Source organism: Achroia grisella, unplaced genomic scaffold, assembly GCF_030625045.1.
Source record: "Achroia grisella isolate CSIRO2021 unplaced genomic scaffold, CSIRO_AGI_Agris_v1 utg918, whole genome shotgun sequence".
Classification (NCBI taxonomy): Eukaryota; Metazoa; Arthropoda; class Insecta; order Lepidoptera; family Pyralidae; genus Achroia; species Achroia grisella.
In genome coordinates, this window is record NW_026713067.1 from 3,418,788 (window position 1) to 3,434,187 (window position 15,400).

Sequence of the window (15,400 nt, forward strand, 5' to 3'; positions counted from 1 at the left end):
CGAGGTCGATCGAACCTGCTACCATTGGAAGTAAGGCGGTGTGCTAAACCGCTAGACCGTCGAGACCATCAAATTCGTCTTCCGTTATTTGCTTGTACAGTGTAGATCCTACAAGTGTATAGGAGGCATGCAAAATTACATTTCTTCTTAATGACTTTCAAATTAATCTTAAATAATTAAAATCTTACTAGCATTATGTAGTATTAAAAAAAACACCCACACTACGCCGTTTTTGGCGGGAAAATGGTCGTCTCGCCAAATAGAGAGGTAGCGTGGATGTTTTTAAATATCGAGCCAAAATTACACTTAAAATAGTCTAAAATATTCATATGTTACAATCTACGATTTACGGCCTCGCTAGTTTAGGTTTAGCACACCACTTTAGAATGGTCGTGGGTTTGATACCGATATTTTCGATGGTTTTTATGAATTATAATAGAATTAAGTACACGCCTGCGCTAACATTTTAACATGCATGAGTGGAGAATGATAAGTTAAATATGAAGTCAGGTCAGTTCCAATTCGCCAGGATTTTGTCATAATGGTTTCCAGGGGCAACCGAGTTGAGGTCAACTTAACACTCCCCCTGTATTTTCTATGTATATTATGTATGTATTTACAAAAAAAAATGTTTTTACCAATCCAGAACAACCTTACCCTCGGGTAAAGTTGTGCTGGATTTAAAATTAATTTATGTTTACAGGGTGGTCATATGAAACATGGTAAACTCAACGCTGGTCATCAGGAGCACTCTAAAGGTGACACCGGCCACTATCAGAAAGGTGGTCACGGATACAAGGAAAAGGTAAGCTTATTCTAATTCTTACAAAGTTCACTTTTAAACAACTCTCGGAGTAGGGGACGATTAGAAATCATATAAACATGGTAAACTCAACGCTGGTCATCAGGAGCACTCTAAAGGTGACACCGGCCACTATCAGTAAGGTGGTCACGGATACAAGGAAAAGGTAAGCTTATTCTAATTCTTACAAAGTTCACTTTTAAACAACTCTCGGAGTAGGGGACGATTAGAAATCATATAAACATGGTAAACTCAACGCTGGTCATCAGGAGCACTCTAAAGGTGACACCGGCCACTATCAGTAAGGTGGTCACGGATACAAGGAAAAGGTAAGCTTATTCCAATTCTTACAAAGTTCACTTTTAAACAACTCTCGGAGTAGGGGACGACTAGAAATTATATACATTAATTATAAATAGGACTATATTTAACATCTCTTATTAATTCCCATCTTTCTACAAATAACGTAAGTATTTAATATTTTCTATTTCCAATAATAACAACATCATAGTTTCTAAAACTGTTCTATATCAACACTATTAGTCGTTACTGTAATATAGCTATACTTACTATCAATTACTAATTATAAGTAAAAATAATTTCTATATTAATTGTCGCATGCCTAATCCTTGTTAATGTGTATTTACTTAGAACAACATTTATTTAAAACACGCAACAACACGCAAGTTTCATGCTCATTCTTATGATGATACTGCGTTCCAAATTAGTGGTAGAATAAAAAAAATGCGACTATTCAAAAGTGCTTATATGAAGTTTATAATATATTTAAATAAATAATTAATTTATAATTATGTTTATTATTCCTATTTCTCTTATAACTTTCACACACTGGATTTTAATGAAAATTCACAATTATATAGTTTATGCATCAAATTAATACATACGCTACAAATTGCACATGGGTAAAAGCGCAGGCACAGCTAATCTTACAGAAATAACTTGCTTTGACTTTGACTCTACATATATAAAAGAAAATTCTGTACAGAAACCTCTTACTTAAAAACAGTTGCAAACAAGGTAACGTATTTATTCGTTATATTTACACACGTCATTCTCGTGGCAATATTTAAAGTTCAAATCACGTACATCCATCTAGGTTCTTATTACATAAGAAATAAAGCTTATTTTTCAGTTACCACTCACTTAGATTTTTTGGATCTCGTTTATTTATCCAGGAGATTATTTGCAAACATTTTTCATGCAAGCCCGTGAAGCAAAACACTTAATATTTTACCTAGTATAAGTGTATTATATTTTTCGTCATACTAATATTGTAAATAAGAAACTGTTTCTGTTTGTCGGTTTGTTACCTTTAATTTTATGATTCAGTCGTTTTGTCAATTTTACATAGCTTATCTTTTATTCAAAGAAACCGATTAATTTGTGGACTTATTATATTCACCCTATTTTTTATCTTTGACTCTGACCTGTTTAACTGTATCGTTTAACCAACTTAAATATATGTTTAATATTAACAGTTTTTAACTAAACAAGATGTTTATTATTATTATTAATTTAAATTAATAACATGTTTATTATTATTATTTGACAGCCTCGGTGATCTAGTGGTTTAGCACACCGATTTACTATCCGATGGTCGTGGGTTCGATTCCTCGCACGGTACAAACATTTGTATTCATGAGTATGTGGCGGCGCGGGTGAAATAAATATTGTTTGATTTTGATTTAAGTGGACTGTATCTAAATAATCTGACGGGTACGTGGATTGACACGATACACTGTTAGGTTGGTGATTGAGAACTGCTTGTGAGGATGGAACACAAAGAAAGACAGTTCTGGTAAGGAAGGAGGCACAGTACCTTTGAATTGTAGGTTGCAGTGCGGCGGCTATCGGTGTCTCCAGGTCCCAGCTACTTGCTTCACAACAATGGCACAAACACAATGGTCTTAAACACACTAGAGCGATGCGGTGGATTAAAATGTTTAGTAATTATCACGAATTACAAAAAACTTGATCTTAAGCGCGATCAAGGCGGGAATTCAATGTCAACTTCAGCGTTCAATTTAACAGTGACGCGCGAGCGCGATATGTCACTTTCGATACAAGCGAATCTTCTCGCTCGCACTTAAAACAAAGGTATGTGCGGGAATAGGAGAGGATAAAGGAATTAGTGTAGTGCCAATCCTTAGAAAATTAACGTTTCGTACCACGCTAAATTATTTATTTGAACAAACTATTACTAATAATAATTATACAATGATAAACAAAAATGTAATGTTATATGGCGCAACCATTCCCCCCCGCCTTGAAGGGACGCCTTCAAAGTAAAAATAGAAACTTAAAATAAACTAAACCTTAACCTAGAACTCGTATTAACTAAAACTAATGTCTAGGTAAGGGGCACAGACGTACAACCGGATGCAAATAAGAGCCGGTTGCAGTTTTTTACACGAACAACTCGAATTACGCCGTCAGAAGCCGGAAAGACCTCTTCAATAACCCCTAAAGGCCAATGAAGTGGTGGCGCGTTTTCAGTACGTACAATCACAACAGTTCCGACAGTAATCTGATTGATGGGCGTATTCCATTTTTCGCGAGATTGTAATGTGTGCAGGTACTCCGCTCTCCATCGCTTCCAGAACGTTTGCACTAATCTGTCTAATAATGCGTGGCGTGAAATCAAAGAACTGTCAGCTATTTCTGCGGCGGGCAAATATTTCAACGGAGTAAAATTTAAAATATGTGCGAGTGTTAATAATTTTGCGAAACGACAGACATAAACTACGCAGCGAAGAAGCTTGGACCAAGAAGAAAAGCGATTTGCCAGAGCGATGAAAACAGATTCTTCTGGCGGTGTACGAGTAACAAAGGAGAGTTTCTTCTCCTCAGGCGGGTCCATAACAGCAGAAGGATTGAAAGCGGTAACTGGCCATTCCGAAAAGGTGGATTTAGCCCACTGCGGGCCGCTGAACCATAGGGGGTGGTGAATTATTTGGGCAGGAGTAAGCCCTCGCGATAGACAGTCGGCTGGATTGTCCGAACCAGACACGTGATAAAAATTATGCGGTGAAAGCAGAGATTGAATTTTAGAAACTCTATTTGCGACAAAAGTATCCAACCTGTGGGGAGATGCGTGGATCCAACATAAAGCCACTGTTGAATCAGAAAATGCGTGTATTGCATTAATTGGATAGCGGTTATTAACAGCGGTAACAATATTATTAATTAAATTAGCGAGCAAAAGCGCTGCGCAAAGTTCGAGTCGGGCCAACGACACGACCTTGCGGGGTGCAACCTTAGATTTTGCACTTATAAGATGCACAGTACTCACACCATCATTCTCGACGTGGAAGTACACAACAGCACCATAAGCCTTTTCACTAGCGTCTGCGAAGCCAATGATGTTCACCACACTGCGTTTTGTGATGTCAACATGGCGCGGTAATTTAATTTGATCTAGACTGGGGAGCTCATCCCTGAAACGTGACCATTGTCTGACGATAACTTCAGGGGGGGCGTCGTCCCAATCGCAGTTGCATAACCATAACTCTTTGACAAGAAGTTTGGCAAATAATATAACGGGTGCTACGAAACCCATTACATCCCACAATCTTGCGACACAAGATAAAATGGTGCGTTTTGTACACTTTTCAGCGGGCGTGCAAATTTTTAAACTAAATAAATCAGAGCTGGGAGACCAGCACAGACCCAGAATTTTATGCGTATCAGACACATCGAATTCTACGACTGATGAAAGTCGATGTGTTGACGGAATGGAATTTAAAACTACTTGCGAGTTGCTCGTCCATTTGACAAGATCAAATTGTCCGACCTTCATGAGTGAGATGATCTCAGCAGCTGTGACGATAGCCTCATCTTCACTATCTAGACAATATACTAAATCATCCATGTACAGACCGGTGTGAACCGCTTCCTTAGCTTTTGGGAACGATTCGCCTTCGTCGGTGGCTAACTGCTTAATAGTACGCAGTGCAAGAAACGGACTCGATTTGAGTCCAAAACAAACGCGATTAAACTGATAAACCTGGAGAGGTTCGTCAGGCGAAAATCTATACAATATGCGTTGAAATCTGCGGTCACTCTCTCTAATACGAATGCAAAGAAACATTTGCCTAATATCGGCAGAGAGAGCTACTGAAAATAATCTGAAGTTAACTATAATATCAAATAAATTGCGTTGTAAATTCTGTCCATTATAAAGAAGATCGTTGAGAGATACGGACGTGCTAGTTTTAGCGCTAGCATTGAGTACGACGCGCAATTTAGACGTGAGTTTATCTTTTCGAATAACTCCATGGTGCGGTATTATATACGAAGGAGCATTACTATCATCATTAACGGGTGCGGGTGAAATATAACTCTTATCTAAATACTCCGTAATGACGTCATCATAGGCTTGCTTGAGTTTAGGCGAAGCCTGCATTTTGCGTTCGAGACAAAAGAAACATTTCTCGGCTAATCGACGCGAGTCGCCAAGAGAATGTGCATTACCCTTGAAGGGAAGCGCGACGGTATAACGACCGTCGTCCTCGCGAGTGGTAGTGCCAGCATAAATAGCTTCACACTCCTTGTCGTCCGGGCTGAGAATCGGTGTAACATTCACCTCTTCCATTTCCCAGAATCTACATAGAACGGATTCCATCGTGGGTTCGGTAACACAACAATGCGCGGTGGTAGTGTAATTACAATTATCTAACATATTAGACACGGAAGTATCGGTATTTGATCTAGCGGGAGCTGAACCTACAATAACAAAGCCTAATACGGTCTCAATAGCATACGGCGAGACGTATGCGGGTTGACCTTTAACCTTACGGGACAATATTAAATGCGGGAAAATTGAGGCACCGATTAACATGTCAATGTTCCCAGGAGTAGCGTAACTATCATCGGCTAAAGGCAAATTTTTAAAATTTGAAAATAATGAAATATCGACACTAACAGTCGGTAAACGTTCGGTTATTTTATCTACAACTAAGGATTCCATATCAAATTTAATATTACGATTAAACCGTGAAAATAATTTTATATGTACAGAACCCTGTGTGGCCTGTTGTCCCTCCTATACCTTTAATCGAAAAGGTTGTATTCTGTATACATTGCAATCCCAAGCGATTACAACAATCCCTAGTTACAAAATTACTTTGAGAAGCACTGTCCAATAATGCTCTAATATAATGTTCGTTACCGTCTCTATCGATCATTAAAACACGAGCGGTGGCTAACAATACGGTAGTAGGTACGCGAGGCATATTTTTATTAACATTGTCTGATAACGTGCATAATGCTACGTCTTCCGATGCGCGGGATACGACGGGTGTCTAAGACGTTAGGTGTTACTTATAAATGTATGCAACCTCATTTTGCTATATTATGTAACTTTTAAAAAAAGAACACAGAACACTAACTAAATTGTCATTCTGAGCTAATTCATTGGAGGGAAAATACAAGATCCTTTACATGAGTACAAAATATTTGTTTTATTTACAAAAGAACAAAAGGATAGTACAAACATTTTGGTCTTCGGAGCCGGATAGCTTTATAAACACTGTAGTTGATAAAAAGTACAATCCTCCACATGTATAAAGAAGTCAATTGTAGCGGGAAAGTTATGTTGCCTTGAGTGTGGGAGCCATTTTATATTTTAATAAGAAGAAACGGATGGTGCCGCCTTTGCAAATCTGAGCTGGTGCTGGTGAGCACAATATTCTATTTGATGGGAAGTTGATAGAAACATCATAGCCGTGACTACATATCTTAAGTGTTGTGTGAGTGAAAAATTGCTGTGAGTACATTCAATTCTAATTTAGTAGGAACGTTCAAACGAAGAATTATCAAATCATTGAAGAAGTTCAAGCGAAGTTCGACTTTAATGACTATTAGTGAGCAACAGAGACTTAAATTTTATTTTCATATAATAAGGCATAATTTTGCAGAACTGTCTATTAGTACATTAAATACATTTTATTTATAAATAGAAAAATATATTTAGTTATATAATATTTCATTATTTTATCAATTTGATACTTATAAAATAGTTCACATAATTTCAAAAATAGAACGCTGTATATACCTACGATTTGTAATTACAAATTCGAATTCCAGGAAATCGTTCGATTTCTTGTTTTAATTTTTAATTTATTATTTAATTTGAAAATGGAATCTCTTATTAATGTACAAAAAGATCTTCAAAAATGTATAGATAAAGCATTAATTAATTTTAAGAAATGTCCAAAGGACAGCCTTTCAGTAGAATATGTTGAGATCAGAATTGAAAATTTAGAACGCAATTGGATTTTATTTAGAGAAAATAATAGTAGACTGTATGAAATTTCTATACCGGAACAATTAGAGAATTCATGTTATGTAAAAAATGATATGTATAATCAAACAGAGGAAAGTTATATTGCGGGAAAAACTTATATGAAAATTGTATTGAAAAATGTAGATATATCTCTTTATGGGTCAAATATAAATAATAATGAGGCCAAATCAGCTCCATCCGTGAAACTTCCTAAGATTTCGATTCCATTATTTACAGGTAAATATTCCGAATGGACAACATTTCGCGATTTATTTGTATCCTTAATACACAAAAATAGTCAACTAGACAACGTGCAGAAGTTGCACTATTTAAAAAGTCATCTCATGGGTGAAGCAGAGTTGTTGATTAGACATACACCTATCACTGACTCTAATTACATTCAGTGTTGGTCTCAGCTAGAGAAACGATACAACAATAAAAGATATTTAGCTAACTGTATTTTAAATCGTTTATTTACACAACGGCATGTCAATATAGAATCTGCTTCAGCAATAAAGGATTTGCTGGATACCACCACTGACTGTCTTAGTGCTTTAAATAATTTAGATATTGATGTGAGTACATGGGATATAATGATCATACATATAATTACATTTAAATTAGATAACGAAACACGAAAGCAATGGGAGTTAACAATTTCTAGTTCCGGTAACAATTGTGACGAGTTACCGACTTTAGCACAGTTTAAACATTTTTTAGAAAGTCGTTTTCGTGCCCTTGAATTTATTGAACCAAAAAGGGAATCAGTACAATACAACAATGATTTACAAAATTCACATTTAAGTACAAAGGTTTTAGTTGCCACCAATAGTTCAACCATGCGTTGTGAATATTGTTCTGATTATCACAAACTTTGTTTTTGTAAAATGTTCGCAAAACAAAATGTAAATGTTAGACGAGATTTTGTTGCCAAAAACAAAATGTGCTTTAACTGTTTAGGTAGTAATCATACTGTTTATGATTGCAAAAAGATTATCAATTGCCGAATTTGTATGAAGAGACATCATTCTCTACTTCATCCAACCACAGAAACAGAGAGAGATAGAGATCAAAATACTCATAAGTCAAATACAGAAAATGTCAATCCTTCTATTGATACTACTCCGATAGTATCCTGTATTTCTACAAAACAAACATTTAACACCGGTCAAGTTTTATTAGCAACAGCACGTCTAAATGTAGAGTCCAATTCAGGTGAATTCATGCCATATCGTGCTTTACTAGATCAAGGCTCACAAGCTTGCTTCATCACAGAGGAAGCAGTTCATTCATTGAAACTACATAAAATTCCTATTTCAGGAATGATTTCAGGTGTAGGTAACTGTAATACGTTAAGGGCTACTCATATGGTGAAAACTACTATACAGTCAAGCGTTGACCATAACTTTAAAATGGAAATAAGTGCTTATGTTTTGAATAATATTACGTCGTATCTACCTGAAAGAAAAGTTGACATGTTAGATTGGATAGAAGTGAAAGATTTAACTTTAGCAGACCCTCAATTCAAATCTCCTAATAAAATAGATCTTTTATTGGGTGCAGAAGTTTTTAGTTATATTTTAAAGCCAGATGTAAAAAGAAGCCCAGCTGGAAGTTTGATAGCACAAAGTACTCATCTAGGGTGGGTCCTCTCAGGTAGAATTGAATCAAAGAATATAAATAATGACAATACAGAAATTGCTATAGGAATGCATGAACGATTAAACAAAGACAACACAAAAAGTATTTATAGATTTAGAAAACTACGTGGTAAAATAAAAGAGATGTATATTTAAAAAGAAAGTTAATGTTTCTAGTACAAAAAATAAACTATATACAGAACATATAATGACAGATATTAAATAATAGAACAAATAAAGAACAACATAAAAAAAAAAAAATATATATATTAATTAGATCATAGTAAAAAAGGATAAGGGATAGGGGAAAGAACAACTTAGAAAAGTGCAAGGTCAACAAAACAAAGGTCAAATAAAAAAAAAAAAATATGAATACTTAGCATGGTGCTATAATGAATTATAACAACACATCAAAACCTAACTCAATATTCATATGAATTATTGTAGACTGTACTTTAGAATGTATTTATAGGATTTTAAGATTTAACGCAAATGAATTGATTTTACGATTATTGTCAGTACCTGATATTATATTTACCTATGTCAAACTGTCAATCAGTATAGAGATTATTAGAGTATTACAAGAATTTTATTGATTGAAATAAGATAACATTTTATTATTGTGATTATAGTTTGTTGTGTATATTTTAGAACAACTGGGAAATTAAATATGTTAATCATATGTTAGAGGTTTATAGAGTTCTTTTGTGCCTATGTATACTATTTCATGAATTTTCCAATTTGTTCGTTGATCTAGTACACTTATATATATATATATAATGATATTCTTTCTTAGTTGGTTGTAGTGCGAAAACAATTCTGAAGAACATTTTGGCACTAAATGTTCTTGGTGGGGGAAAATGTCTAAGACGTTAGGTGTTACTTATAAATGTATGCAACCTCATTTTGCTATATTATGTAACTTTTAAAAAAAGAACACAGAACACTAACTAAATTGTCATTCTGAGCTAATTCATTGGAGGGAAAATACAAGATCCTTTACATGAGTACAAAATATTTGTTTTATTTACAAAAGAACAAAAGGATAGTACAAACAACGGGTGTCGGCGGGGGTGAGTGCGGGGCGCGGTACGTGCAAGGAGCCGGTCGGCCGCCGCCGCCGCCACCAACAGCGGGCTGCGTGTGCGACGAGTGCGACGATAGATCCACTACGCGTGACGTAGTCGCTGTGACCAAACTACCACTGAGTATGTTCGCGGTGGAGGTGGCATTACTATGCTCAAAGTGGAGCATAGTATGATGTTTTGAGTCACATTTGTGACATCGACTATTTGAGTTACAATTAAATACACGGTGATTTTTACTTAGACAATTAATACAGTAGGAATTAGATTTAACAAATCGGAAACGATCATTAGGCGTTAAATTTCGAAAACCTGGACATTTATATAAATGTTCATGTTGTATGTTACACAATGAGCACTTAGGCTGCGGATTAGCGGTTGTAGTATAAGAGTATGTAGATTTATGTTGCATAACTTTCGATGCCGCATCCATACGACGACCGACAACTTTCTTAGTAACTTCTTGGTTGCTTGAAGAAGTGCGTTGCAATATTTTAATGTGATCGCGCACAAATGACACTAATGTATCGAAAGATGGGATGTCGGATCCCCGTTTATCTAGTTCGAAAGCGCGGGCGGTTTCGGAATCTAATTTCTTTAACGCTGTATACAAAAATATAAAATCCGAAAGATTATTAATTTTTAAGTTATTTAACGCGGATACTGAAGTTGCGAATTTATCGAGAAATTGTTCTAAATTATTTATATTTGATGAATGAAAGGGCTTCATTTCTAATATTTGATCTAGGTATGATGATGCGAGCAATCTCTTATCTTCATACTTACTAATTAAAGCATCTAAAATGACCTTATAATTTTCAGAACAAGGGTTTATACCGGCAAATACAGAACGAGCTTTACCTGTCAGTTTACCCATCAAATAATGTAATTTTTCCGAATCTGACAATCTAGGATTGTCATGAACTATGCTTTTGTAAGCTGTATAGAATAAAGACCAGGATCTCAGATCTCCTGAGTATTCCGGAATTGGTAGGGGGCAGACGAGGCCTGTCCTCATCCCTATTATGCTGATGATGTTTGACATCAGGCGGTACCTCTAGCGATCTTGCGGCTCGTTTTATACGGCAATACAAATCATCAAATGCCATGAGCGGTTGATAATTAATAACATATTTAGGATTCAATTTAGATTCTAAAGTATTTATTTTATCTAACATAGTTTCGAAATCCGAGCGTAATTTGTCAACTGTTTCGATCTCACACAAGAATGTTTCTCTTTCATATTCACTAGAAAGATTATGAGTCCTATCTGTAATACTTTGTATGCGAGAAAACATTAAATCCTTTTTAGCGAGTAACAGGGGTAACTGATTGACATCCGACATGATGAACAACCTATAAATACAAAAACTTGTTTGTACTAATAAATATATAAGAAAGCGGTGCGGTGGAGAACAGATAAATACCTACACAAGTTACGTGCGGTGCGGTACGGTACGGTGCGGTGCGGTGCGGTGCGGTGCGGTGCAATGAGAGCCGGCAGTACACAATGTACTTACAATTAAAATACGAAATAATAAACCACAACGTACTCGTGATAAGAATCTGTCAAATATTTATATTAAACAAAGCGATGTCTGTTTATTACAGCGTAAGCAATGTCTTGTTTATTACAGCGAACTAAATTCAAAGTCTATGCCGCTAACCTATTCAATAGTAGACCGGTAGAAAGCGATAATATTAAGCTATAATATCGTATGCGTCTCAGCCTACCCTAAGGGGGCCTGAGGATATCAATATGTAGGTAGATAGACTACCTACAATGGCGCGAAAGTAATTGATAACTACGAATATAAATGCGGTGACTACAAAAATAAAGTTGTTTTACCTATAGTTAGGTTAAAACAATGCGGGAGTATTACAACAAATCGTAAATACCTACTATTACTTACGATGCGAAATTGAGTTGACACGGAATTTGATATGAATCTATCAGGTAGTTGTACCTACATGTACCTACGAGATTCTAGAAACATCGATATAACGAAATAAAGAAAATGATGTAGTAAAATACAAATTAATTGTATGCGTTTGTACGAAATATACCTAGAAATAAAATATCTAGTGTGGTTTAACCAAATAATTACAATATCCGGCTCGAAGGACCACTAAAATAATGGCGGCGCGGGTGAAATAAATATTGTTTGATTTTGATTTAAGTGGACTGTATCTAAATAATCTGACGGGTACGTGGATTGACACGATACACTGTTAGGTTGGTGATTGAGAACTGCTTGTGAGGATGGAACACAAAGAAAGACAGTTCTGGTAAGGAAGGAGGCACAGTACCTTTGAATTGTAGGTTGCAGTGCGGCGGCTATCGGTGTCTCCAGGTCCCAGCTACTTGCTTCACAACAATGGCACAAACACAATGGTCTTAAACACACTAGAGCGATGCGGTGGATTAAAATGTTTAGTAATTATCACGAATTACAAAAAACTTGATCTTAAGCGCGATCAAGGCGGGAATTCAATGTCAACTTCAGCGTTCAATTTAACAGTGACGCGCGAGCGCGATATGTCACTTTCGATACAAGCGAATCTTCTCGCTCGCACTTAAAACAAAGGTATGTGCGGGAATAGGAGAGGATAAAGGAATTAGTGTAGTGCCAATCCTTAGAAAATTAACGTTTCGTACCACGCTAAATTATTTATTTGAACAAACTATTACTAATAATAATTATACAATGATAAACAAAAATGTAATGTTATATGGCGCAACCAGTATGACTGTTTGTATCGGTCTGGGTGTTTTCTATGTATAATATGTATTTATTTACAAAAAAAAAATGTATCCATGTATTTATATCAGTTGTCTAGTACCCATAACACAAGCTCTGCTTAGCTTGGGACTAGATGGCGCTGTGTGAATTGTCCTGAGATATTATTATTATTATTATTAAAGATAAATCCTGGAGGTATCTATTATTGGCTTTACTATGTAAAACTATAAATTGTAAATAAGCTGTTGGTTAGCTAAAATAAATAAATAATGTAATTAAAATTTCACATACATTATATTATGAGAAGGGCTGAAGATCGTGCCCAGTGGCGTGCCTTGGGAGAGGCCTATATCCAGCAGTGGACTGCAGTGGGCTGAAGATGATACATTATATTAAATTACAAAAAAAAAACAGACAAATTACTGTATTGGAAAGTAAAGTTTATTTGAAATTGAACTTTTTAACGTGCCCAGTGGCGTGCTTTGGGAGAGGCCTATATCCAGCAGTGGACTGCAGTGGGCTGAAGATGATACATTATATTAAATTACAAAAAAAAAACAGACAAATTACTGTATTGGAAAGTAAAGTTTAGTTGAAATTGGACATTTCAAATTAGGATGTATTACTTAATTTTTTTTCTGAAGAAGAAATTTAAAGAATTTAATCGGCCTAGAAGAATGGTACCTTAAGAAAATATCGTAAAAGAATATTTTACCAATAAGTATAAAATATTATAACAGTTTTGTGGTTTCTATCTTACAAAGATTAGGTGACGAATTGAAACGATGTTGTCAACATAATATGAATTATATTATTAGCAATTAAATATCGAGTCAGATTTCATTTTTTTTAATTTGTATATTATGTGCTGTTTTTAATTATTTTATTTATTTATTTAATTCCATGTAGCCCATTTTATAAATACCTTTTAGACTAACATACGTATAAATAACAAATGAATTAATAATAAAATATAAATAAAAATAAATTGTCTGTTATATAGTAGTTATTTAAAAAAGAAGGAAAAAATTGAAACTGTAGTTTATTTATAAAAAAAAAAGGAGGCGACAAACGGAATAAGATGGAGAATCTGTGTTATGTATAAAAGAAACATATAATAATATTCATATTGAGAATTCGAATTTCTTTCTTTCTAATTCTATTCCCGCCACATTTCCTGTGAACTTATTACCGCCAACCACTGAGCAAATAACTTCAGCGTTGTACTGCAAACTTTTGATGGAATCAAGATTCGATCGAATGGATCGAGATTATTTAGCGAGATTTATTTTTAAATGTGGTAATAACAAACATGGAAAACTTCTTTACGAATAGGCTATAATACTGTAGAATACAAAAAATATTAAAGAAGCATACGGCCCATCCGATGGTAAATGGTTACCGTAGCATATCGACGCCTGGAATACCAGATGTGTCACGTGCGCTTTAGTCATGTGCCTATCCTTAAGAAACCTAAATAGGTTTAGTAGGATCATTATTTTATACTAGTGTCGCCTATGGTCGAAATTCGACCATAATTAATTTAAATTATAAGTTTGAACATTTTAAGGATCTATTGTTAAAGACCATACTTCTACAATCACACTATTCTATGCACTGGCAGTCACATAGACAATAAATAAAAAAGTTATATATGAGTGTGTGAGAAATACATGGCAGTGTGTATCATGTTCTTTTATTATTATTTTTGTATTTTTATGCAGAATTGAAAAAAAAATTGGCATTCTACTCTTTTTTTTATATAAACTATATATGTGTACGAAATTTCATACAAAGTTTTACTTAACGTCTTAATATATAGATAAGGTTCTGGTTACATCCTATGAGGATAAATCCGCCATTCTTCTTCTCTTTCTATTCTTCCTTTTTTTTCTTGTTCTAAAATTAACAAACTGATTTCCAGGGTCACAAAGTAGCTGAAGGTCATGACAGCCACGGAAAGCACGGTCATGCCCAATTCCAAAAAGGTGGTAAGAACTCTGGCAAGAAATGGGTGTACCACCACGGTTACCCTGCAAGGAATGCCAATCTGGTGGTGATCGACCGAAGAGGCGACCAATATTACCACGGACCCCAATACTATGGATAAAATCGGATAAACCCGGATAAAACCGGATAAAACCGAATCAAACCTGTATATTACATTATATTATATTTTCTTAAGTAAAAATAATTTTCCCAGAAATTCATGCATAAAACTTAGTATTATGAATGACCAACGTTATTTTAGAAGATACAAAACATTACATCAATATTAATAACTTAAATAGATACAAACATTAAATCTTATTATTGATACTATTGGAAGTTGTTCATAATCCTTATTTTCTATGCAATATGAACTAAAACGCGCATAAACAGAGTTTGTTAGTTGATTAATAATTTCATAATTTGAAATTCGCCTCTACCATTTAATATTACTCTTTCACTCTACTACTACTATTCTCGTGAGAATAAGTAATATTATATTATATATTACTATTCTCACGAGAATAGTCACTCGACTACACTCAACTGACATATATTTATGATTCCGATGAAATCAGTAATAATAGAGAAAGATAAGATTCTATATAAAACGTAAATTGTATTATAAAACGTATAATTTAATAATGTACGCAAATACTAATAGTATAAAGACCTTATTACACTATCAAATCTAAAATGGGTATCGTAATATTGCCAATCAATCTGTATTAATATCAATCTATTAAGTTTGCTTTTCATTTGTAACAGCGGACTTACTTGAGAATCTGTATTTATATGATAATGTAATAAGTTAATAGTAATATTAGATATAT

General features: G+C 34.7%; 1 protein-coding gene across 1 annotated transcript in view; it reads left to right on the forward strand.

Annotated features, from left to right (window-relative positions):
- Positions 1 to 14,688, forward strand: part of LOC131854016 (uncharacterized) — a 41,561-nt gene extending 26,873 nt beyond the window's left edge. Inside the window, exons 5-6 of the mRNA XM_059205139.1 lie at positions 704 to 805; positions 14,503 to 14,688. Of these exons, the coding sequence (XP_059061122.1) occupies positions 704 to 805; positions 14,503 to 14,688 (288 nt within the window). The remainder of the gene's footprint in view (positions 1 to 703; positions 806 to 14,502) is intronic.
- Positions 14,689 to 15,400: the final 712 nt, after the last annotated feature.